At 42.9% G+C, this 27,233-nt stretch overlaps 1 protein-coding gene across 3 annotated transcripts in view; it reads right to left on the minus strand.

Annotated features, from left to right (window-relative positions):
* ROR1 (receptor tyrosine kinase like orphan receptor 1) overlaps positions 1-27,233 on the minus strand; it is a 155,445-nt gene that overhangs the window by 35,389 nt on the left and 92,823 nt on the right. For all 3 annotated transcript variants that reach the window (XM_065071994.1, XM_065071992.1, XM_065071993.1), the window contains 3 exons: positions 16,056-16,127; positions 3,801-4,088; positions 2,376-2,406 (listed from right to left, as the gene is read on the minus strand). In XM_065071994.1, coding sequence (XP_064928066.1) covers positions 2,376-2,406; positions 3,801-4,088; positions 16,056-16,127 — 391 coding nt within the window. The remainder of the gene's footprint in view (positions 1-2,375; positions 2,407-3,800; positions 4,089-16,055; positions 16,128-27,233) is intronic.

A 27,233-nucleotide genomic window follows, 5' to 3' on the forward strand; every position in this document is an offset into this window, starting at 1 on the left:
TAATGTGTGATCACTCTTACCACAAGCACCTCCACCAAACTTTCATTAATTTCATAGCTATGAATTCATTTGCCAGCTTGTGTGGGGAGAAAGCCATGCACGAGTAGGCTGTGAGACACGTAAGGTACTGTTTTCATGGAAAGAACAGCAAACAGTGACGAGCAGATTTTGAGGCACCTTCCCTCCTGCATCCCACACCATTTCTCTTTGTAATTTCGTCTCACACTGCTGGACCAAACCCGCTGCTGCTCTTGCACACACACCACTGACAGCAGATATGAACTAGGTTTGAGGTGACGTACACTGACCTTTTTTTCACTCTAATTTATTATGAGTCCCAAGTTTATTATTTCTTTGTCATGAGCTCCTTCCCGATTCTCTTATTTCATAGACTAAATGTGGTCAGCTCTACAGAAATGTAAATGTTCTCTACTCAGTAAAATGGAGATCCCTCTGCACAGTTCTTTGGACATTTCTCTGCAATGTTTAGTATAATGTGACCTCTTACTAGACAGAGCCCACAACCTCCCAGGGTAATAAAGTGTGATTAAATATAATTTTTGGTTACAAAATTATAAGGCACAATTGGAACTACACTATTAAAGAGGGAGTCTCACTTTATTTTCACCTTTTCACATTCTTTGTGTTCGCACCCATATATACCAATGGGCAGCAAATGCTGAAAAGAAAATTAAGTCACTTTAAAGGCAATTTAACATTTGATACAGAGCATATATTGATTGTTTGTTCCCTGAAATAAGACAGGGTTGTGTTAAACTAGAGGAAGGGTGTTTGGCTCAGGTGGAGTGTAGTACTCCTGTTCTTTGAACTAGCTCTCATGACTTTAGTTTGGTTGTTCTCACAGTTGGGACGATGCTGTGTAGGCACCTTAGAGCTCAGCCCAGCTCTCACTGAATTAGCGGAACCATTTGCTGTTACTTCTCCGTAACTGGGTGAGGCTTTCGGCTAGTTAAATGTGGTCTTCAACCCAAAACCCTGCCAGAAAGAAAAATGGGAAAAAGGTTCCCAAATCTATTCTGTTTTTAAAAAGCGAGGCAATCCAGAGTGGCCCAGAGAGAGAAATTCCAGCACAGCTCTGCTTTCTGTGTTGGCCCACCAAGGATGTGCTGCTTAACCTTACAAATTTCAGAAACCCCAGACTAGGTGGAAGCATACACACAGTACTCATCAACTCAAGTCATTCATTAAGTCTCCAAACTGCTAACGAGCACAACAGCCCCCACTTCCCACAGCACCAAGAAGCTTTCCTCCCCAGAACACCACAGTCACCAAAAGGAATCTATTGTAAGTCCAAGCAAAACAAACTTGGTAACTTCGTGTCAGGTACCTTCAAACAGGAAGACAAAAGCACATTTTATGAGGTTCCATTAGAGGGCATCCTAGCATGTCCTTTTGGGGTCAGATGCTTCCCCTAATTTATATCCCCTAATATTTTGTAGACTATCTTCTATAAGGACAGTCAGGAATATTCACATCCCCAAACTTCTGTATCCCTTGTAATTGTATTAATAGGTTCATTTTATGTTTTACATGGTACTGTATTTCTCTTCTGAAAGCGCAGCTTCCCTCACCAGAGAGGCAGGTTTTCAGTATTGTTCCATGGACATAAAAAGAGAATAAGCTGGACACGCTATCATAAAATTAATTTCAAACTACAAAACAGTTGAAGATCACACTTGAAAACAATACGGGACTGTAAAAGGTGAACAAGTTTGATCATGTAGCTTGAAACTAGAGGTGAAGATAAATGCACGTTTTCAAAAGCTACCGAAAACAGAAGCTCCACGGCCGAAATACAACGCGGCAACTGCTCAGACCCAGCAGCAGGAGTGGAACCTGAGCTCCAGGACACAGGGAGCTGTTGTAAAAACAGCCGCTACTCACACCCGCGTACTCGATCTTCAAAACTTCAGTTTTAAGACAGTTTACTAATACAGGCACAGAGAGATACAGATACAGCTTATGACCATCAGTCCCCTTAAAATCAGCAAAAAGCTCCTGGGTAGTAAAATCTACTTATAGTGATAAATATTTCCTAGAGTGGGCTGTGACATGTCTGAAGATCAATTTCTACTCATACCTGTAGGTACACTGAAATAATTTCAGACTGAAGGCACCAGAGGATCTAAAGGTAATAATACTGGAAATTAAGAAGTCTAGTGTAAGAAATAGGAGTTGACACGATAACATGAAAATATATCTACGAGACAGATAATTCAGTTACAATAAATTACCATACTATCTGACTTAAAGCGGAATGTAGAAGTGGTCCTGTCACACAAAAAGAAAAATGAACTTCTGACTGCCGAAATGCAAGATTAATGAATCGACATAACAGACATGAAACAACTTACGATGATCCTGGACTTGCTGTTGGCGGGGGACCTGGAAAAGTGACAGAAGAAAAACAGCATGATGAGTTATGGCGAGGTAGCGAGCAGGAAGCTTTTGAAAACCTTTTAAAAGATAAAAGTAGCAGTCTGTCATGTTGGATGTGGTTTATGCAGTTTAACAGACGAGCTGCAGTTTCTCAGTACCAAAGACAAGAGGGTGACTGTCTGCAAAGCACCGTAGACAAGGACAATAAACAGGTGAGACACTCGTCCCGCAGATCAGCCCTGTCTTGGGCCATCACAGAAAAGGTCACAGCAAACCACAGGAGGCTTGTACGAAAGCATGTTGTAACTATAACTGGGAGAAAACAGCATCATTTCCCTCTATCAATCTTCATTATTTCTCCGGGAATTCATCCTAGGCCTGATTCAGAGGCACTGATCGAATTTGTTGTGAGCTCAGCGAGCTTTTGCCAGGAGGGTTTCATTGATATGGCCCTTGGTGCTTCAGTTTTGGCAGCTCTGGAAGGGCTGAGTGGGCTGGAGTTCGGCTGCAGCAGATTTCAGGGGACTTTGAACTAATGAATATTTGCTCTAGAAATGGAATTGTAAGATTAAATATCGCTCTGGTCAGAAAAAAGAAAAATACTCAGTGTTTTCTGCAGGAGCACCTATGAAAGCATCATTGCTCAGATAAAAATCTACACTTCACATAAAGGCTAAAGGACAACAACTGCCTTATGAAAGAACATCTAATGATTAATTTCTTATTGGAATTTTGAAAATTTGGGAGATTTATGAAACTCTTCACATCCATCATTCATTGTGTGTTATTTGCCCATTTCGTAAGAGGATTAACTACAATTCTCTGCAAACATCTTCACTACAGTGAATTATTCCCCTCTGAAATGTGGCAGTGGAGGAGAACACACACAAAACCTGTTTCTTGTTTGGAATCATCTCAGTCATAAGATCAGTTTTGAAGGCAATTGTATATATATGTAAACTTTGAAGAAAAAGTGCTTATTTTACCCGCCATATATATGTATATATATATACCTGTATATCACTAATATGCCTACAGTGCAAGCTGAAATGTCTCACTTACAGGAGGTCACTCCAGCACTTGAGAATAAAATAGTTTTTTCTTGTTTGGCCCAAACCCACTCAGGTAGCGCATTAATGAACCCTGCTGTTTAGTGACCCCTGCATTTCAGCCCTGCTTCCAGTGGGCTTTTATTACAGTAAAAGCCACCATCAAGCTGCCAACAGGAGCATCTCAGGAAAACAGGCAGCAAGGATACACTGCCATCCCAAAGAGGCTCCCAAATTTAGGCTGAATGAGACCAGCCGATACCACTACATCAGTGTGTTCATTTTCAATGGATAAATGTGCTTTTCTCTGCAGCTGTAACAGTTTGCACGGCTTAAAAGGAGCAAACTTACCGAATTTTACAAACAGCACACCCGTCGTAGAGACAGTCTTTCTGCCGTTAGTCGCGACGCACTGGAAGTAGCCAGTGTCCGTGGTGTCGAGGTTCCTTATTCGCAGCCGAGACCCGTAGCTCGTGGCACGGAAGGAAATTCTCCGGGGCTCCTGGACCACCGGAGCGTCGTTCTTCAGCCAGCGGACCGTGGGAGGAGGATTGCCGGACACTTTGCAGTGCAGCTCAGCGGTCTGGCCCAGGGTGGTGGTGATGTTGTTCATAGGTTCATCAAGCGTCAAGAAGTAATCTGTGGTAGAATAAAAGGGTGAATAAAGGATTCCAGCTCAGGAAATGTCATTTACGGAAAGCTAGATAGACTAGATGATCTTTTGAGGTCCCTTCCAATCCCTAACATTCTGTGATTCGTGCTTGTCTTTGAAAGGAAAATAAAGCAAGTGACTATTAAATTTAGCAGAAAATTATAATACTTGTTAATTGGTGTTTCAGGGCCAGCAATAGTATTGCAGGGTAATAAAAGGAACAGATTTTGGAATTTCCATTACACTACAGTAACGCTGTATTTCTTGAAAACTTATCCTCCTTCATACACTCATGGATTCCCTCTGCTGTCTCAACATCATCCTATCCGGCTTCAGAAAAAGAAAGTAACACTGCTTCTCCTTTTCCTTTTATTTTTCCTTTTTGTTAACCAATAAACATGAAAAAAATGTATCAGAAAGCTGGATGCTCGTTTTCATGTCTCTGCCTATGCAGATCTGCCCCCGTTCACATTAAGACCCACAAAATATAGCAGTATATGAAATTAATTGCTCAGAAGTGAAGATCTCAGAGCCATTTTTAATTGATTTGCAGAGCGGTGCAGACAGGATGTTGTCAATGACTTTGTAAGAACTAACTGCACAGATGGAGGAATAAGCACCATGTCTAGGAGACAAACGTTTATTTCTCTCAGTATTTCCTTTGCTAAGAATACTAAAGTTTATCTTAAATCTGAAATAGGTCTCATGATAGGTGCAAGCAGAAGATCAAGAATTATTCTGTTAAGATAGAGAATGTTAAATCAAAATTCAGCAAAATTAATCTCTTCTAATCCGTTCATGAGCGTTGCCTTCTCCTGTCAAGTGCTATTTCATTCTGCATCGTTCATGAAAAGGGCCATTTCTAGTTAACTGTATTCAACATTTAATTAAATCCTTTAAAGGCAGAGAGTGAGATGGATTGGGGACGGGGAATGGAATACGTGGGCTTTCATCTCCGTGCCACAGGTTCAGACCTAACAGTGGTCATTAGTGGCCAAACCCCATTATCGTCTGCTCCTGTCTCAGCAGGGCGGCCCAGAATGAGTAATGCAAGGCTGAGCTTTGCTTCTGTGCCCCCAGAGCCAACCTGACAGGTCAGGAAAAGCCCATCAGTAAATAAACTTGTGCTGTGCTGCTTATGCTCCACCATGCTGGGGTGCATCTGCTGTTAAGTCCAGCAGTAAGCCTGCCTAAAAGCACACAAAAATCTCCAGTATGTATAAAACCAGCTTAGCCAACTAACGTGGCTAAGTAATCCACTTTCCTAATTACTTATTTTAACCGTGTCTTTACTAGCTACTCCATTATGTTTTGTGTATATCAGTATCTCTTTCCTTCGTATTTAATCTCTTTAGCACATAAGCTCTCCCCCTGTATTTGCACAGCACTTTATACAAGGCATCCCTGTTCTCGCTTGGTCCCGAGGAGCCACGAGGATCAACGTTTTGCACAAAGGCGCTGCCCACACATATTTTTTTTCCCTGATCAATGAGTCTTTTAACGTGCAGGTAGGAAACTATGCAAAATCTTACTGTTAGCTCTGCTCCCATGGATTTAATTAGTTAACAAAACTGTGTATGGGGTAAAAAGGGGAGAGATCGCAGCTCTCAGTGAGGACAGACCCCAGGGTCTGATGTCTCTTGCCAGAGGTGTCAGCCTGGCCTTCCAGCTCCCCAGAATCATTTCTTTGTGCTTCATCGCACAACTAGAAATGTTTCTGACTTGCTATCTTAATAACCTCACCGGGAAGCACAATCGAGGTCAGCGCATATATCCGTGGGTTCTCGCCACAATCTGGGTTTAATAAAATCACACTAGCAGCATGGAACTGGATAACCACACTTAATTATCCAATGTAACATTTCTGTACCACAGTCATTTATATAATCCCTGATAACATTTCAAAGACTGGTTCAGATATCTACAGTGTAACACAGCCAGAAACCAGAATGGCCTCAGTCCTGTGATGGTCTTGCTGACAAACACCACAGCAAACAGAATGTTTTAGTGGTCCTATGGTATACAGGAGAGGCAAATAAAGGAGTAATAATGTAGGGTAGGTTTCCAAGGGCTGGAGAAGGATTTTAAAGTATCAGTAGCAATAGTAAGTCAGTGAAAAAGTACGTCTGTAATGCAAGAGCTATGGTGCAAGTACTCTCTAGGTACAAAGAGAAACAGCCTCAGCGTCAGGAGCTCCTGTCTCCTCTAAGTGTTCTCCGCCTTCCTCCATGAACGATTTACTACATAAACACTAAAAAAAAAAATAAATCTATCTGCTAAATTCAGCTTAGCTTAGTCCTCAAATCCATAAATTTTTCATCCAAAGCCTAAATCAGATCAAGCAGATCACAGGTTTTGAGCAAGTTGGAAGCTTCATGTTTCTCACAGATAAAGTTCTGTAATTGCAAATATGCTGAAGGTCTAACAGTGCTTCTAAAAAACCTTGAACTCTTACCGAGGCATACAAAATTACGAGCATTCCTTCCAAAGCCATCCCTTGCTGAACTTGTGTGGTGTGGAGGGGCTGAAGAGCTGTCCAATTTTATGTTTAATACTTGTGTCCAGCTCTCACCTACCAAAGCCCATCAAACCTCCAAAGCTCCTGCCACCATCCACTCCTGTCTGCGCCAGGTTCCTGTCCAGGTCACCCCCATGTGCATTAACATCTCCTCCTTCTGGGCCCAAAGGCCAAGAAAAACGGGATAAATCCTCCTTGTGTGCTTCCAGCTGGAGGCGAACGGGTCTGATGAAATGGGGATGAACCCGGTGCCTGCACACAGGCTGAAGATGCTGTGTCGTGTGGCCGTGGTCTTCCAGCACAAGTTGTTTCATTTGACACTGTCCCTGCCGTCAAGGAGCTCTTCAGATGCCCAGAGTTGACTCCTTCTGACCTAAATAATTATTTCTTAGAAACATGATGTTTCTTATATGTAAAGTAATGACTGCGCTCCTGAGAATGAACTAGTCTAGTGGCACAGGCCATTGGAAAGTCTGAGTTTTAATCCTGGCTCTGGCTAGTCCTGGGTGAATCATTCAGTTGTGATTTTTAGGAAAGCCAAAGGGAAGTCGACACCCAAAGCCAATCAAAGCTCCCATGGGATTTGTGCAACTAAGTCCTTTCAAAAACAGCCTTAAAGCTTTTGGCTCAATCTCTCCAGCTATAAAGTGAGGATAATAATCCCTCTTACATCATGGGGAGGCTGTTATGTACATTAATGAGATAATGCTCATAAAGCACTTTGAAGGTGAAAAGTGCTATGCTGGGATAAGCACTGTTATTATATTTTACGTTAAATCTCAAGGTTTCAAGAACTTAACAAAAGCTGATCCATATTTGAGACCAGGACACTATAAAAACATTTTGGAAACATTTTAATTTACAAAAGTATGGGAGAATAGCCTGAAAAAGTCCTAAATAAAATTTAGCCCACCTATAATTTAATAATAGTCAAACTGATTTTTTTTTAATTTGTAAAAACAATTTACTGCTGGGCCCAGACCCTGAATGCCAAGTTTCAGCCCACAGAGATTTTTTTTTTTAATGGTTGAGTTATAAACCCTTGGAAAATGCTGACAGCCCCTTTACTATAGCAGCACTAGCGGGTGCCCTATAATGAACTTTTAAATGACTTGAGATAATATCTGGAAAGCCAAGCCTGAAATATATTTCTGGTTTTGAGCTGTTGCCAACGCAAACACAACACATCATAAGTCATCTTCATGATCCTAAGCGCATAAATTGGAGACACTGCATATAAAATCCAAATATTAGGTATCCTTCATGGCCAAACTTTTTGCAGGTTTGATGTTACAGAATAGCAGCAGCTGTGCAAGGACAAAACATAGCATGTTGTGTGGAAAGGAGAAAAGTGCGTGTATTTCCACGGTTGTGTCTTGACATTGTTAAATAAGAGCCTGTCCGGTTGTCATAAATCCTGGAGTTTTCTACCACTTTTAAGTGGAACCCAGGTGGCTTTCAAAATAAAAGCTCGTCCTCTCTGGCCAAGGAATGTTAATCTCCTCAGTGACCACATGGTTACTCTATCTTAAATTACCAAAGACACATCTTAGAGCAGTAACACCCTCTTTGCTTGGAGGAGGATTTTGCTGGCCACAGTGAGACCTTTTTTCCCAAAAGCACTGTGTGCTCTGCGTTTCTGATTTCAATAGGTGTTTAAAGCACTATGGGGATACAAGATTAGACCCTGAAACGTTCATTTTCTGAGAAGACTTGTAATTTCATGTATCCTTTCCTTTATCCCCTTCTGATTTTGCACAATATTAAAAGAAAAACTAAAATTAAAGTCTCCATTCAAGCCATCGCAAGCCTGAAAACAGCTTTAATCCAGGTGGGACTGAGAAGCTGGTGTACCAAGTTATGATACTTCCCATTATAAATATGTAACAACAGAGTCCTCTGGAGAGGAACATCTCCAGACCTTTCCTCAAGCAAAACTCCATCTGTGGGGACACCATTTCCAGCTGCTGGATTGGAGAACAAGTTTTATTCTGGGTTTGAAAACTGAACTCTGCACTGCAGCACCTAAAGCAACCACCTGAGGCAGGTGGATAAAGCAGCTGGGCCACCAGTCTCACAGGCTGTATATATTACATTTATCTCTTTGCACCAAAAGGTTTAGCAGCTCACCACCTCTTTGTCATAGCACACATGAGCAATGAAGAAATGCAAAAAGTGCTTCAGTCAGTGCCTGCAAGATGGATAAATTTAAAGACTGGTAACTCAAAGAGTTTGTTTGAAGAGAAAGAGCCTGTGAGGCATATGGGAGGGTCCAACACAGGCTGCCCGATTTAAAACGTAGGTCTGGGAGGAAGCATTTTTGTTCATTCAGAGTTTTGGATTATCCCCATTAGTCCAGTATGATCCTACATTTGGACGCATCCTGTACTCACATGTATCGGCACCACCATTGAGCTCAAACCACTGGAAATTTTCTATATGGAATTGTTGTCCTTGGAGACAGTCAACAACCCAGAGCCCACCCAGCCTGAAGACACAGGAGGGTCTTGCTGGTTGTTCCATATGATAATCGACTTGAGTTTTAAGCTATTCCAGTTCAGCTAAAGAAGGAACCAGCAGGATCTCTGACTGAAGCGTGGCCATAGACAGAGCGTGGTGGGGAAGGGATTAATCACTGATCTGTCCATAACTCACAAAGGAAGACAACTCTGATTATTATTGTTATTAAAGGGGCAAAAGGAAGATTCCTGGCTGGAAATTCACTTATTTTGAATGAATAGAAGTAGAGGAATGACAGCAGGAGGGAAGGGATACCACACTCAACCCATGATTTGGCAACTCATATGAAGACTACTAGAGTTAAAGAAGTCCGGACAATCATGCAGAAATATTCAATGTCAACTGTCTTGCGACAAAAGGAAACACTTTACTGCCTTTGCTCGCCCAGCTTATTTTCGAACGAGCTTCCCCAGTGATGTATATGTGCAAGACTCAATTCGGGACACACTGCAGCTTGAGTTGGGATTTCTCTTCCTGGACACTCTCTAGAGTTTAGTGCCACGCAAGGATAATTTACAGAACTCAAACAGGCTGACCACTGCCCGAGGCTTTATGGCTTTTCAGATGTCCACGTGTGATATTCACTGTATTCGGGATTCTCAGAATTAATTGCTACTTTCTGATAATTAGCAGCTTGGAGATTGCCCTGGGCCATCGGGGAGGGAGGGCTTGTGGAGGGAAACCGGAGCACACATGCTCATGGGCTTCCTAAAAACTATGTGGGGCTGATCCACCTGAATCCCATTGCTTTTGGAGAGGAACCGGACAACTCACTACCCTTCATGCCTCTGTGGATGCTTAATATGCATTTGAGAGCTCACATCTGCCTCTGCTTTTATGAGTCGACTTTCAGGTTTAAGGACAGATGTCTTGGTGATAGCTTTGACGCTGTAATCTGGCAAGGGGAAATGAAGCTTTTCCTTACTCAGGAACCGGTTTTATAGCACAAGTAGGAAGCCTCTAAGCTTTATCACAAAAAAAGTGATTTGGAATAGGTAAACAAACGTCCACATCCAGCTATAAACCCAACTACTGAAAGCCATCAAGGGATTTTGTTGTCACTTTAGAAGCTGCTCTGCAGTAAAGAGCCACGTACAAAAACTCAAGCTATTAAAGGAAGGGTGTATAGAAAGGTATGTGCCTCAAGATTAATGCTGTAGAGTCAAAGAAAAGCTGTTATTTTTGACATTTTGACATAGCATCACTTTAGGATCTGGTTCTTATTAGCCCTTTCTGTGCCTTTTAAAGGTCTATTTTTTTTAAAACCAAAAACGTCAGGAAATTTGGAACAGAAACTTTCAATAAAACACGTCCCTTGACCCTCTGATCTATCAATCTTTCAAATAAACAAAGATAGCTGGATGAGCCAGGAAAAGGTTATTATATATGGTTACCTTATGTATAATGGTCACATATTCACCCATACACTGAGGTTATATGAAAAATCCAAGGTAAGTGAAGTATTTTGTGAAAGATTTTTGCCATGAATGCCCAACGTTAACTTGGGGTGGTTTCTTTTTCAGGTTGTGTTCTGTGACCTTCAAATTTCACACCCTGTATTATTTATAAATGAGACATTCAAGAAACACAAATTCTCAAATAAAAACGTACACTCCGTCAGTGGAAAAGCAAACAAAAGGAGCTAATGTACTGTGGCTAAAAAAATTTTCAAACAAAGTAGCAGTAATTTACTGCCTCGCTACTAACAGGACCCCACAAATAGAATCAGAATCCTGAGCCCCATCAGGGGACCTTGATTTACTGAATATCCCCCTGATAATAAAGGAAAATAAAAAGGTAAATTGTGCATAAATGTGAAAGCTGTAATTCTTCCCCTTTCACCACGTGTATCAAATTCACATCCAGTGATTTCAAAAGAAAATCTGGAAATCTCTAAAGAACCGGGGCCAAGTTAGGAGGCCTCGATCCACCTGGTTTTCTCCATGTTTGGTTTTGTTTATGTTTTTTAAGATGTAGTTTGCCTAAGAGTCCAATTCTCTCTGGGACACCAGAAAGATTTTCCTTATAAGAACTCATAGCGAGGTCACTTCCCTGCCTGGAATGACTTGCCAAGGCGGCAGCTTCAGCCGGCCTTCATCAGTAAGGACATCAAAACTCCTTTTTCCCCTGGGATCCCTTGGACCCAAAGGGTCCATCAGCATCACCCACCGGGACGTCCTGCAGCCCCTTCTGCACTGTCCAAACCCCACTGCCAGGGGGTGATTAACCTCCGCAAAGATGTCCAAGAAGTTAATCACACACATGGTGTAGTGGAACAAATATTGCAGTTCTGCCATCCCATCCCCTGTTTTAACCTTCCACAGTTATTTTCTGCTCTGGATCTCATCCCCAGACCATCCCAGAGGAGGGATGCTTGCTACAGGTGATCCTTCTATCAGTGTGTCTTTGCATACTTAAGGATGAATCCCAGCATAGCCTTAAAGCACTGACTGTTTCAGGATATATTTTGTGAAGTCCTAACTCTTGCTGTCAAGCTCTCCGAGGAATGTTTTGAGTTCAGGATAACACCCAGAGCACCATGGGACTGCTGAGTGATTGCAAGGTCAGTGCCACGCAGAGACGTCATGAGTGGTGGGAAGCTCAAAGACGGGCCTTGGGAGCACAGATGTCTGGAAATGAAAATGGTTCCCAAGCCCTGGATCATTCTAATATTTTATACTCATTTGCCAAAGCAGATAAGCCATGAAAGGGAAAGGAAAATAGGCAGTATCTGCAAAAACTCACACTAATAGGTTTTCTTTGGAAATAGAAGGACCAAGTGAAGAGCTCCCGGGAGGAGAAGGTACCAGCAATGAGATAATGGGCCGCACCTCAGCACCAAGTCCTCAGCTTTGGCTCAACCACGGCCAGGACTTGTCCTTGTGCGTGGTCAGGGAGATGCCATGGTGAAACGAGCTCCTGAGGAGGCTGCGGTGGGCTCGGGGGCACCAGGAGGACCTGATGAGGGGAAGCTGCAGCGGCAGCATCGTTCTCTTATCAGTCCTGCAGAGTGAACGTCCACTGAATTTGAATCCTACTCACAGTTAAAAGAAAATAATATTTCAAAGCTGACTCTTTCTTGGCAAAAACTCCAATATTATCTTTGCCTGAGGATGAAGAGTTCCTGAACAATTCCTCTACTGTACCAGATGTAAATAGGCTCTCAGTCATTCAGACCTATCTATTTCTTTGTAAATAAACCAACACCTGATGGAAGGAAAAGCCTACCCTTCCACAATGGATTTTGTGGAAGAGAAGCAGCCGAATGAAGGGCTCTTCACCTTTTTAAATAAGAAAAAGAAGAGCTCAGGGTAAATTGGAAACTCTCAAATAAAAAGCTGGAGCAGGAGCTTGTCCCATGGTGTAAGGAGCAAGCAGGAGGCAATGCATGGGAAAGGAGAAATGAGAAACCAGAGTACCTGAAAAAGCAGGAAGAGAGAAAGAAAGATTAAAAAATGCTCGAGGCCGCCTGCCTTGCTCCTTCACCAGCTGGCACATCCCAAGGAAGAGTCACACTGAAGAACTCTTCACGGAGAGGGTTGTGAAGCATTGGAACAGGCTGCCCAGGGCAGTGGTGGAGTCACCATCCCTGAAGACGTTGAACAGACAGAGAAGACGTTCTCAGGGACATGGGGTAGTGCCAGGGGTGGGTTATGGTTGGACTCGATGATCTTGAGGATCTTTCCCAACCAAAATAATTCTATGAGCGTCAGGAGCGGTTCCAGGGCCTGGTGCCACAGGGCCATGCAGGAGCACCATGAAAGGGGACTTCTCTGATGAGCCATGGTCCTCATGGGACACCTCCTGCCCATCGGACAGCTCCCCCAGTCCCAGGGAAACCTCAGCCTGGGAACCTGGGCATGAAAGGCTTCACATCCTACCACAGAGCCCAAGATGGGCCTTTTCCTACCACCAGAGACACCTTTTTTCCCAGAAGTTCACTTCTTTCTTCTTATATAATTAAACACTTACTGGATCACATTTTCATTTATCCTTTTCCCTCGTGGCATTCCCTCTGCACGCCATGATTTACCAGTCGGAAAAGAGAGAGAAACGTTCATAGCTAAATTTCTCCTATTTTAAAAGTGATTATTTTTTTATTTTTTATGCAGGGTTTGTTTGTTTTTTTAAGGTTTTGGTGAGAAACCACCTCCTCCCTCCCATCAATCGCTGCTTTCAACAGCTCTTCACGGGTGGCTGCGTCTCTTTTAAATTCATTTCCTGTTAAAAAGAATAAACAGGCAACTGTTTAATGCTGTCGATTTAGCTTATTTAATAGAAATTGAAACCTGAATAGGGCTCAGTTGTAAGATAATCACTGCAGAACTCACGGGGCTAGGGAAAGTACCATATTAAGTAATTATTTCAAAATGCAGAATATTGTTTAGCAAGATGCTGAGCTGTTCCTCCTTCCCAAACACAGGAGAAATATTCGAAGAAGAGATGCTCATTTCCAAAAGGCACCAGGTAGAGTTGGAACCACTTAATGCGGACAGCCGTTTAATTGGGAAATTTGGCTGGAAAACACTTTCATGTGGTGAACTTAATAGGCTTTAAAACGAGTTTTACTGGGACGCCTGAGTGACCTCACGGCCAACTGCAGCAAAGACAAGCAGAGGTTGATTCCTTGCGACGCTTGTTTGCAAAAGTAATGGAAACTAAATGCACACCTAATTTTCTCCTCTGAGGTTTCATCTCACCAAGTCAGCATGTGCGGGAGTGTATTTTGCTTTTTACAAGCTAGAGTTTCAAAGACCTTTAGCAGAACCAGCAGTTCCCACATTAAAGCCCCCGCTTCTCTCTTAGACAAGACGAAACGTGTGCACCTTGCTTTGCTCGTAGGCACATTGGGAGAATCCGCCCCTCTGACTAAGCTTTTTGGGCAGCAAATGCATTTTAATCACCTATGTAAATCGGTGTTTAGGTGTGTAAGCTTACAGCAGTCTAAATGCTAATCAGGGCGAGCAAAGGGGCCAGTAATCCCCCAGGAATGTGGGATTCAGCCCAACCAGTGGTAATTGCAGCATTCCAGGTGGATTAGAAGCGTGAAACTTCATTTTACCTGTTTCTGACAATATAGCTCAGGAACAGGTGCCATGGAGGTAACGTGGAGAATGGTTTAATTACTAATGTAGAGGCCAGATAAGATGCTTAAGCAAGACGGTGACACAGTCCAGGACGGTGGCAGGGGCTCCAAGTTTTCCCTCTGCTGGCTCTGGAGCTGCTGCTTTCTGACAGATCTGACACACACACACACACATTTGAACTCCCAGATGAGAGAAAGTCCAAGCAAAATATGGGCTAAAAATCACCCTGGTTATAAGAAACTAGTCTATAAAAAACTCCCAATAGGAATAACTAAAAAGAAGGTACTGAGGGCTATTTTTCAGCAGGGATGAGATACATTTTACTGTAAAATCACATTATCTTCAGTATCTCATTCGTACCTTCCCCGCTATCTAGGTTTTGGTTGGAGTTACACAGCTTTCCCTGCAATATATTGCAAACTATGGGCACTTTACCAACTGAACGCTTGGGCTGACAGTGGAGAGCGAAGAACGTATCACTGACAATCCTTTGCAAGAAAATATTTCAACCAAGTGCAACCGTGTCTTCTCCTGTGACCGTGGGCTGGGCGCTTAGAGAAAAATCCACCCCGTAGGTTAGTAACGTTGCCTGCTAAGGCCACTTAATTCTTTCTTACTTTTTGAAAAACCAAATGAAACTGCCAAACAAGTAAAGAAACACAGCTGGGGGGAACCGCTGCCCCTGCTCCTCTGCAGCTTTGGGATGTTCCCAATGCACAGCCCAAACCTACGGACCTGCTGGGGGCACCTGGACGAGTCCTGCAGTGGGGTGAGACATCTATCCTGTCAACGCCTTCTTTCAGCAACTTGCTGTAAACTGGGAATTCTCTGCTTGATGACTACACGCTTTTCTCCCTTTCCCACCAGTGAACACAAGCCCTTTGACTTTTGTCTTCCTCACTATGTGCTGGATCACCAGAAAGTTCTGCTCCTTCCCTGGTGGGCAGACGTGAAAGAGTCAACCTTGCCTTAACGTACCCAGAACTACACAGTCTCTTCATACTTAAGCACATAAAGCATATTTATGCTTAAACATAAAACATTACGAACACGTGCTCATTTAAAAAAGAAACAAAAAACAGACAAAAACACTTGGAAAACCCATCTGTGGCAGAGCTCCACTATGGGAAATTTCAGTTTAAATAGTTCGTGGTTGGCAAAGTTATAAGTAAAGGAAAAGAGTGGTTGGGAAATTGCATGGTTAGCGTGGCAAACGGCATCCTCCGCGGTAAACGTTACCTTAGAAACATTTTGAAGACCAGACAGGCCCAGGAGCTGCAGGCCACGGCCTTGCAATGAGGGTGAGGGGAAGCCAAGCAATTTGGCTTAAATAATTGGCGGTGCATAATTTACAAAATGAAGGGGAATGAGAAATACATCCATTTTTTCACAATACATACCCTTCGGAGAGCTCCAAATCACACATAATTACCACCTGTAAATATATTTTCCCCTTCTATTAATTTAAAGCCTCAAAGTTTCATAATAAAATACATCAAGGCAAACTGACTGCCTGATGCTTGTTAATTTTGAGTTGAAATCCTAAGATCCACCAGACAAAATGTCAAGCAGTTCATAAACCAATAGAAGTCACATCTTGAAATATTTTTACCATGTGGAACATTTTACCAGTACAAGAAACGAACACAGCATTCCCCAGAAATCACAGAACCACACATAATTACATGTCAAACGATCACAAGGCAAAGAAAGGTTTATCTTAAATGCCTCCTGACCCCTTTGCTTCCTGATTTGGCCAAGTCAAGAAGAAGAACTGAGATTTAAAACCTGATTTCACATATTTTTTTCTTTTTTTCTTGTCCGCTCACCTTTATCTAATTCACTTGAGATGTTCCATGATGACGTAGGCATGAAATCAGCAACAACTGATGAATTTGCTCCTGGAAGGGAAAAAAAAACGATGCTGTTAATATATTGATTCTGTATCAAAAGGAGAATAAGAGGCATTTATAAAGCCACTGCGACAGCAACAACATTATTTGAAGAGCAGCAGCTATTCAAATGCAGCCGCCGCTGTGTGTTGGCAGGATGAGACATACGGGCAGCAGACCCAGCAAAGTGGAAAAAGGCACCGGGCCAGCGCTGGAGTTTGTTTTGCAAATGCTGTCACTGCCAGGCCCTGTGTTAATTAAGCAGCCGATCTTTGAGATTAATTTGGCCCACCTTAAAATCTCACCACGGGTTTTATAGAGGTAGAATGACTCTGCAGTGCTACAGCTAAGAAAAACACAAACGCTGAGATCGCTGAGCATGTTCTCTATTAACATTTACAAGCGGTTTTAATCCTGCAAACCCACGCACACAAGAAGACAGAGTTTATGCGCTGAAGTTAATAGGGCTTCTTGTATGAAAAATCCTCCTGCGACTCATGTAAACACAGGCTGGAGGGACCGAACAGATCATCAGTAGCATTTTCTCATTGCTATGATTCTTTTTTCCTTTTCAAGAAAAAGCTGAATGGTGACTTCAGTCTTCACTTATATATTTACCCTTTTTTTCACAAGCAAACAGCAAGTCATAGGGAGGATGGTGTTCAGCGAACTACCAGTATCCTTCCAGCCTCACTGGACATCGATGAGTTCATCCAACACCCGTATGAGGACTCTGGTGTGTAACTCTGTAGTAGCACTTGCCACATCCCAATGGGCCACGGTGGCCGGGGCAGTATCCATGACAAGACATTTCCTGGGCTCCCCAAGGAGCAAAACCACGTTCAGCGGTGTAAACCCATCGTCACGCAGTGGGAGGGGAGTCACTGTCCCTGTCTCCCTGTCACAGCTGACTCCTTATGATGCTCTTCGGGCATCTGGGAAGGACCGGCTTTGGAACATGACCTCTCAGAGTCAATCTCCAGAGATTACTACACATATCTATCTGAAATTTAGTGAGTGGGAAGGGTGTGAAGAAGGGGTGTGTGCACAAAACACAAAAGGCAGTGCACCTCCCAATTCCCTGTGTCCACCCAGCCCTGGAACCCTGGGCTGGCACAGGAGGGAGCGATGCCAACAGGAGCACTACGGCACCCAAGAGGGGAGGAGGGAGCGAATTTGAAATTAAAACAAGCGGTTGCCAACGTGTTAGCTCCCAAGTCATTACAAATTAAGACCTAATCCTGCACCCTGGCTGGATCTCACTTGGTCCCGTAGCAAGAGCAGAGCCAGGATGCTGAGCATTAGTGGGATCCCAGATGAGGATGAGAATATTTTTAAATGCATTGTTTCTACTTTGACACTATCCCTTTAGCTTGTTCCCAGACGGCTTTTAAGTACAAAGCAATTTGACTCGTAAAACTGTGGCGGCGCAAGGATATGCAAGGATGTTCTGCGTTTATTTGACTGGTTGGCAACTATTCTATCTCATTAAAAAATCACGAGAAAATTGTAAACACAAAGTCATACAAATGCATGAAGCAGTTAAGTTCAGATACAGCCCTTACACTTTTTATAAATATCGCCTTTCTTAAAAGCCCACCTGGTAGCACTGCTTATTTAAGACTCTGTCAAGTATTTCCAATGTAAACACCGCATTTGAAGGCCTTATAACTCACCTATGAACATGGCCCCTGGCCTGCACAGATACACAGGGGAGAAACCCATTGATGGGGACAGATCCTGAGCCTGTGTATTTTATTTTATTAATAAAATGGCATCACTCTGAAGTCAGCAGTGACACCTGTTTACACAATCGAGGTTTCAGCCCACTGGATCCATCCCTCCTCGTTCTTTACTTTTTAGCAGCTGAGCTTCTTACCTAACCCAAATGTTAGGGACAATGTGGCTGGAAAACCACATTCATACTGCTCACACACTCTAGTTTTCCACAGTATATTTTCTGTAAGTAACGTTACTTTTGTCCACCTTGAAATATTCTGGTATTAAAAGCCCACAAATGAACCATGTCCGACAAACAGCTAACACACATTAACCTCGATGAAAGAAAAAGTACTAACAATGCTATGACCAAATACAATATTTTGCTATTTAAAACTCCAAAGCGTTCATATTAATGTTTTCTTAAACAGGCTTTGCAAACATGACCGTGAATCTCACAGAGTAGATATCCACCATCTGATCTACAGAAGAAACCACATTAGAAGACTAAACTTTGCTATTTGTGAGACAGTTCTCCAGGCTGGTAATTTTCTGATATTCCTGAATTAAAGCTCCAATTTAAGAGATTGAAAGGAACACGCAGAGCAACTGCACAGAACAGGTACCCACCACCGAATCAAAGTTAATGTGGAAAACAAAAGCATCCCAGAAAAGAAGTCCACGAGACATACATGAATTCAATTCCTAACTGCACTGATTTAGGATTGCTGTGCATTAAAGTGCCAGCAGTGATACCTCTCCTTGGAAAAACTGTATTTTAACCTTCAGGCCAAATCCGAAGGGTGCTCTGTAAGAAGGTGACAGCCCATGGAGAGAGGTGAGTCACGTATCAGAGAAGGATCAAAGCCTCACCTGAGCAAACCCGTTCCTCCCCGAACCAACCCCACCTCCTGCTCCAGCCCCATCCGCCTCCACCTCCTTTGAAAAAACAGACTGGGAATGAGTAGAACTTTTCTCCCTTTGGGACCCATCATGTTCCGGTGGGTCAAAGAGCTGGAGGACCAAGAAGGTCCCACCGAACACAAGACACCTACAGCTATTCCACCCGTGACCTTGAGGACCAGGCTCAGCATGCATTGCTCCACTCCCCCACGGACCATCCACCCACTTCACACACACGCCTGATCCTTAAACTTTGCACCAACCAGTCACTCCCTTTATTCTGTAAATCCTGTACACTGGATTTACACACAGTGACTTGCATTTGAGGCACTGAAACAGGCTTGCCCACGTGCCGCCACCATTACAAAAAAAAAGATCTGCTTAATGTTACAACTGGATTTCAAATGAGATGTTTAAGAAATAATCTGTTAAAAATGCCTTCTAATGCCCCGCTCCAACTATTTGATTTGTTTTGAAAACAAGTTAACCTGAGAAATGTGAACAGCAGAGAGAAATATTATTCTGTTAAGATTTTATTTATAGATGAAATCATTCCCGGTGAATGACGAATCTACTTCTTAATACTAGAAAGATAAGTATCTATTCAAATCTCTATCACTATTAAGAAACATTGGTCTTAAGTTAATGAGAAATCACAACAGCTGATTAAAACCCCTGTGAAAAGCTAAGAGAAGCTGGCTGACATCTGATTTTATAGCCGCATTGCATAAGCGTAGCGTGAATTTCACACAAGTCAGTCCTTTTAAAGCCTTTGTGATTAAATAAACTTTAATAAGGTTTACAAAAGCCTGCCCCTGAAGAAAAACGACAGAGCTGGCTCTTATCTCAGGCACACACTCCTGGCTCATTTTCTCACCAGAAGCGACCATTACTCAGGGCTCCTGTGTTTGTTCTGTCTGTTCTACAGACCCACGGAAAGGCTGGGCAGCCTCATCCCGGCCACGGAACCAAAACGAGAAGATCCAGACCCATGCCCAGGATAATTAATATCTCTGTGTGACGCATTTGTAACAAGAAGTAAAGAGAATTTAAGTCAAGCCAGGATGAAGGTCGATAACTAAGATGACACCAAACCCAGAAAGATTGAAGGTTTTTAATGGGGAATAAATCTGGTATATAGAAACAAAGCAGAGAGTAAAATAAGTCTAAGAGGTTGGATATTCATCATGTAAAACCCTAGGAGCGATGCACGAGGTCTGTACAGCTGCTACGCACAGGAGCGTACACACTGTTGCCTGGGACAGGTTTTCTTCTGGGGTGCAGAGATGAAAATCCCAGTTCTTGCAGGAACACATCTTAAGGTGGAAGATACGTCTAGTTAAAACATGCAAACAACATTTCAACCTGTTTTCTCAATGGGCATCTTGCATCCTACTTTATATCCCACCAGTGGGTTATTCTATACCCTAATTCTATACCCTCCCGACAATCTGGAGTAAGGAATTTCTTCTGACACAAATATGAATGTGATTCCAACATTTGCAATTCAGATCTCACCGTAGAATACCCAAAATAGCAAAAATGGCGAAAAGGTATTTAGAGAAACCAAGGAGTTAGAAGTCTGAGTAGTAAGATAAACAATCCAAAACAAATGTTTAAATAAAAGAAGTTTTCCATTTGTGAATTTCTTTCTGCAACTGCACAGAAAGCCTACCCTGAGTGAGATTTAACCAACAAAGGAAATTGCCTAAGGAAATGCTAAAAACCCAATTTCACGAGACACTAAAAACAAGATTGGTTAAAGGGGGATACAAATGGGGAGTTATCCCACACTGCCAGAAGGGTCCAGACAGGGTAACCTCACAGGGGATTTGGGCACAAGAATTTTGGCCAAATCACCGATAACTATTTTCTAGCAGCAGATCTAGTAGAAGAGCCAACGCCCCTTAAAGAGGTGAATAAAAACCTTCAGAAAACAGACTCTTCAGCTATTCTACCTGAATACAATACTGGAAAAACAGAAATCAGAGAGAAAGTTACACAGACTTAGACCAAAATCTAATTAGATGAAGTGCTCAGTATATTTTGCTTTCCTGCACATTCCAGAGCGACGCTTCATCTTTCCCTGTGTCTCGATCCCACCTGACTGATCTGTTCCAGGATCTCCCCACAGATCTGCCTCCCGGCTGTTTTTCTCTCAGCCCTATCTTCCCATCTTCCTTTTTTCTCCTTTCGTGTTCTCTGTCCCGCTGATCCTTTGTAAGCTCCCCGCACATTTTCATCTGATCTCCCGAGATATTGCATTTTGCAATCGGGCAGTTCCCAGCCCATCCGCAGCCCACCCGGGAGGCGCTGAAGGAAATCTAGACGTACTTTCTGCAGACTGTCATGGATTTAATCTGTTCTTTGATAATTTTCTCATCTGTTTCAAAACTGGCACCATCCTGAAATTTCCTTAATGTATACCTCAATTTTTCCTTGTATCTTTAATGTGTGAAAGGATTTTATTTTCATGACATCAGTATCTCTGCATGTCAGCAGACATGTCTGCATTATATGGTTCTTGTGTTTCAAAAGGAGGCCGGAATCAAAAATACTTCAACCAGCTGAATGAAACTGCATGAAAATGGGAAATAGTTGAGAGTGTTTCTGCTCTTCAAGTAAGGCAGGAGAATATAAGAATACACTGCCTTTATTAGTACGCAATACCATAGGTCAATGGCAAACCTTCCATTGATTAGTTACGAATATAGCAATGTCAGTACACAAAAATATATAAAAAATACAGTTTATATATAACCTACAGCAAACACAATCCATGTTAAAAATATATTCCTGCAAAAAGACTCAAGCTGCCATTCTAAATATTTTGAAAGTGAGTAGCCTACAAATTATATGCAATAAAAACTGCAGGAGAAAAGGCCTTCACTAAAGATCTATTTGGTAAGCAAGATGAAATGCTGCATGACGGCACTTCTCCTTCAAATGCGTAACTTTAACTAGTTCATATAGCTTTCCTCCACCTGGGTACTCCATGGCTGAAAAAGCAAAGGCAAAGCTGCTTAAAGGACCCGCTGAAGCTCTTCAGGCCGTTCCGTGCAGATGGGGGCAGAGACGACTTTGCGCGATGCTAATAACTTTCAAATGGTTAATTTTGCTCACATTCTGAGAACGTAAAACTTTCAAGCATATCTATCTGTGATTTATGTGTGGTGTATCATTACTGGTAGCCTGGGGTAGCTTAGTAATTGGCATTAGATAGGGCAATTTTCAACAGCAAGGAACAATTTAAGCTCTGTGGATTTCAGATATACAATACATTCATTTTTAGCTTCAAAAGTGAAGACGTGCAGCAGGATGATTTAATTTAGTGCAGGACTGGAAATTGTTAAGAACTTCATTTCTACTCCATCTATCAGAGCATCTCATCGCTGCTACCGGCACTTTCATCGGCACGTACGCCAGGAACAGCCTTTTTCTAAACGCCTCCAGCTCCCGAGAGCTGGAGATAAATCGAAGGATCCGCCCATTTCTGGTGCATCATCAGAAACAATCACAGGGCCCTATTTATGATTACGGGGCAGGACGCCAAAACGCACCTGACACCTCTGCCTTCCCTTGTCTTGGGGGTCTGCCCTCTTCGATAAGGATACACCAGGAAAGCTTTTGGCTCAAAGGTGGGTCACTAGGGTTGGCTGTACTTACAGGATACCAGTGACAACCACCCCAAAAGGCCTGTTGGGGAGGTTAAAGCTTATTGTGAAACACATCACTCTTAATATTTGTTCTGGAATATCAATAGGCAGCATCATCAGGAAATTATGTGATTGCTATGTACCGAGTACCTGCAAATTCTTAAAGTACCTTGAAATGTTTTGGCAATAGTCTAAGGACTACACAAGCCTGGGCTGACTGCAATATTTCTAGTAACTTGGTCTTGGGCTAAGGTCATATCAGTTAAAAACTGTTTTCTTCCATGGGATCTCAGAAGAAGAGGTTTTTAAGAGGCCTTTTTTATATGCTAATACTTTAATCCTAAATATCTAATTACTGAACTACAATTCCTTTTGATTGCAGCTATTAATTACAGATTATCATTAATGCTATGTGGATTTAGAAGTCACTGTGGAATTTGGGTGCACTTTACATCGCTCTAAATTGGGTCGTTAACAGTTCCACTTAAGAAGAGCAAAACACTGCGCCCTGGAGCAACCCACAGCTTTAATGACAGGGAATGAAGAAAAGAAATGGCCGGTTGGCTGAAGGCCAGCATTTCATAGCTCACAGTTGAGTCTTTGTGCTTACAAACTGCAGAAATGTGGCTACAATGGCACTTCAATCCACATCGAGGAGACAGGAACCTCCGGCGTGTGATCCCAGAGCAGAGAACGCTCTGCCCGGTGTTCCTGGGATCAGGATCGGTGGACTGGGCACGATCCTGCACTGCGTAAACTCACAGGCCATCCACCTTCCTGTAGGAAGAATTATTTTTACTCTGCTCAACCTGAAATGCAAGCAAGATATTGGAGGAATACATAATTTTCTTGCCCATAAATGCAGGTTTTATCGGGCATGGATATCAAAGAGTCTGGTTGTTCTTCAGTAGTAATAACCCTGGAAGCGAGCACAACACAGCTGGTTGTCATGCAGACCTACAAATATTGGGAATTTGCATAATAAATGCAAATTTCCCACCTCTCCAAACCTACCTGAAATAATACATGGGTTTTCCATGCCCTGAGCTATCCTCTTCTGAGCACCTCAGGCTGGCAGAAATGTGGAAGAGAAGGTGGAAGTGGGAACCACACAAAGGCAACTGGATGACTGACAGAAGAAAGCAAAAAAGAAAAGAATAGAATAGAAACATTTTGGTTGGAAGAGACCCTCAGGATCGAGTCCAACCATAACCTAACCTAACTCTAGCACTAAACCATGTCCCTAAGAACCTCGCCTAAATGCCTTTTAAACCCCTCCAGGGATGGTGACTCCACCACTGCCCTGGGCAGCCTGTTCCAATGCCCGACAGCCCTTTCCAGGAAGAATTTTTTCCTAATATCCAATCTAAACCTCTCCTGGTGCAACTTGAGGCCATTTCCTCTTGTCCTATCACTTGCTACTTGGCAGAAGAGACCAAACCCTCCAAGCTCCAACCAAGGATGTGACAAGAACCAGAAGAGTCATGAGAACCTATCACCACATCAAGAGGGCAGGGAGATGGAGAAAGTTATTAGGGGAAGACGTTTCACCATCAGGAATGGCAAGGAAGGTCCCAGGGAGGATTAGCAGGAGACAACATTCCCTTTTAGGGACCTTCCAGGGGCAACATCTGGGTTGCCTGAGATGAAGGTTCCCCTAAAAAGCCCACAAAAGGTCCTCGGTCTGAAGAGTGCCAAGATCCCTCCAAGCAAAGAGAAGAGGCTCTCTTGCAAAGCCCAGATGTCCTTGCAACTCCGAGTGATCCGCAGCCCACACTCAGGATGGAAGCTTGCTTTCCCGAAGGCACCAATGCCATGCATAAGCATCTTGTGGGGCTGCCCCTCTACTGACACAACATCCACACAGGTTCCCATTTATTTATCTTACCCAACAGCAGATCGAGCAGCACCCACACGCGCACGGTTGGGATCCAAGTGTCTGTAGACAAAGGAAGAAGTGCTTCAACGGGGCTTTGCGTTGCACCTGCTCGCGTGTCCCTGGCTTTCATCAGTGCCACTGCGCTAAATCCACCCCCAAAAGCTTCAAAGGAGGCAAATCCAGCCAAGCACAGGGAGGGCAAACGAGAAATCGTTTACATCCACCATAAATTGCAGCACACTGCACCTCCTTGCACCTCCTTGCACCTCAGCACTCGAGGGCCAGAAATGATTAAAATGGATATGGCTACCAGCAATCTACAATTAAGCCCTTATAACTTGTGAAGAAAATTACAGTAGAAGTCTGCCATGTGCAAATTCATTATTATTTTTTGAGCTCAATAATTATTTTTGTTGCAGCGAGGAAAAGCGTAGCCATGTCAGCTCATGAATTAATGAATGGTCCTGAAACAATTACTTCTTAAATACACAGAAGTCTCCCTAGTGTAAACACGCTCCATTTTATACCATATCCTCTTGGTACAAGGCATACATTGCAACTTGACTTATTGGCTGTGTATGATGAAACAGTAAATGTTGCGCATTTGACGGCTTCAGCCTCATGCCTAAGATTTTACATGAGTTGATGTTGATTGATGTACAAACTGCCAAATTTATGAAAAGGCTGAAACACAAGGATACACTGTGAAACGTATGCTAATAGAGCACAATTTATATAAAAAAGGGGGGGAATGTAAATATTTAACTGATGCCAGAGCTGGATGCTTTGGCCAAGTCGGGACTGAGCTACACTGATTGTTCAACAGGAACATACACCTTGGTCTAAACCCACACAAGTCTGACTTCAGGCAGGCTTAAAGCTTGTACATTCTAGAAGGTAGATTTAAAACTTAATTTCTTCTGCTAAAAGGTTGGTTTTTAAAAATTTTCCTTGAAGTCAAGCAGATGACACTTGCAAGAGCAGCGAGGGAAGCGCCGGGAGGCAGGATCCTGACCCAGGTCCCTCCGTCTCCGATGCAGCATCCTCAAGAGACCCAAACCAAACCAAGACCCTCCAGCTAATTAATGTTTATTAGCAGCCTCAAGAGGACAAGGTCTTTGGGAGGTGAACCCTGAGCTCCCTTTTCATGGCTCCAGGCTGGGTTTCAGACACAATGGTGACAGGACACAGGCACATCTGTCCTTGTCCTGCCCCCGTGGGTCTCCAGATCGGGGCTGTCCACACACTGGTTAACAAACACATTTAAATAGGTAAGTAGTCTGCACAAGAGGTTTACATCAATGCTGCAGAAGTTTATTTTTAATCCCTTCACTGCTGAAAGAGTTAATGTACTGATTTAGCCACAGTTACAACTTATTTACTATAGGAAAGTTTCCTGAATTTGAGATTCAGGAAATCCTGGATTCAGGATCTCCTGGATTCAGACAACCTCTTAACATTAAGAAAAATTAAATCCAAATTTTACAATAGGATGACATTTATTTTCATTGCTACTTTTCAGGGGATCTTCAAATTGTTTCATCAGTGGCTTAAGCATGCTCTTGCACTAGATTCCCCATGATTTCAACAAAAAATTCCAGGTGCTACTTAACATCCCATCATGGACACACAGACCCCAGCACTGCGAGCACCATGCTGGCAGCTTCGCAATGGGCACCAAATCCAAAGGTTTGATGAAATCAGTCTCCCAAATCTTTAAATTACGCAGCAATCCTTACACACTTTCCCAAGCACAGTCAGGACTAAACAGTCAGTGCAACAGAGACACTTCTAAACAACACAACTAAGACTTAGCAAACCTTTGTCTTAATTGCAGCCAGGAGTGCAAATGTCTGCAGTCTTCATGACCCCATAATGGTTTTGCCACAAAAAAAAAAAAGAAAAAAAACAAAAACAGAGTCTCTAAGAGTTAATAGCCTGTAAAATAGGAAACCAACAGGAGCAGGGCAAAGTTGGCTTGTTTGGTCTTAACTGCTTTTGCAGCCGCTGAAGCTTCATGGAAGGATAAACCACTGATGATTTTTTTATTAGCTCAACAAACAAGAAGCTGGGCGTTTGATGTGACGCTACTGCAGATCTACAGAGATTGTGTTTCAAAGTAGTGGCGACTGCCATAGTTTAAGAAACTAGTTGGCTGGGAAATTGATACAGGCTTTCTCTGCAAGCCAGGGCAATCCAAACAAACACGCTGAGCACGGCACATCCAGATGAAGTTCCAGAGGACTGACTGCTTGCCTAGTAACTGCAAACCACACAGCTGCACAAAGGTTTTTCATCGCTGTTCCTAATTTCTTGTTCTTCAGGCCAAAGGACTGCAGTAATATCGAGCTCAGCAGGTGATAAGAGCGACTGTCTGCCAAAGTAAGCCCGAGTGCATGGATTCTGCTGAGTTCAAATGAGCGCATACTTATTACAGGGCTAAATTTGACTAGAGGCTTCGTTAACATTAGTCAGCTCTGATAGCAACCAGATACACTGGAAATATTTTGTACGGACTATTTACACGTAAAGAAAAACACAATTTCTTCTTGAAAGCTTCAAAGCAAACAGGACACTGGGAAAATGAAACGTAGGACATCCCATAGCCTTCTCATTTGTTCTGTATGTAGCATTTACAGACTGCTCCACCCATTTTTTTCTACTCATCTGTAATTAGTTCCCAAACCATTCCCTATGGTCAAGCCAATTTTTTTTCTGCTGTTTAAGACTCCTAAAGTTCATTCCCAGGTCCCTTCCTCACTCTGCCAGGAGCTACACCCTCTGTTCTGTCCCACTTCGCAGCTCTGACCATCTTGTAGAGGACTCCATTCCACCAAAAGAGAATGAAGTCTTGGTGCTACCAAGGAGGCTTCTAAATAAATGATGGAGAGAGGCCATGAACAACTGCAATTTTGGTCTCCTGAGGGGTGGCTGCAGTTTTGGGAGGAGGGCTCCTGT

The sequence above is a fragment of the Columba livia genome, chromosome 8 (genome assembly GCF_036013475.1).
Source record: "Columba livia isolate bColLiv1 breed racing homer chromosome 8, bColLiv1.pat.W.v2, whole genome shotgun sequence".
Lineage (NCBI taxonomy): Eukaryota > Metazoa > Chordata > Aves > Columbiformes > Columbidae > Columba > Columba livia.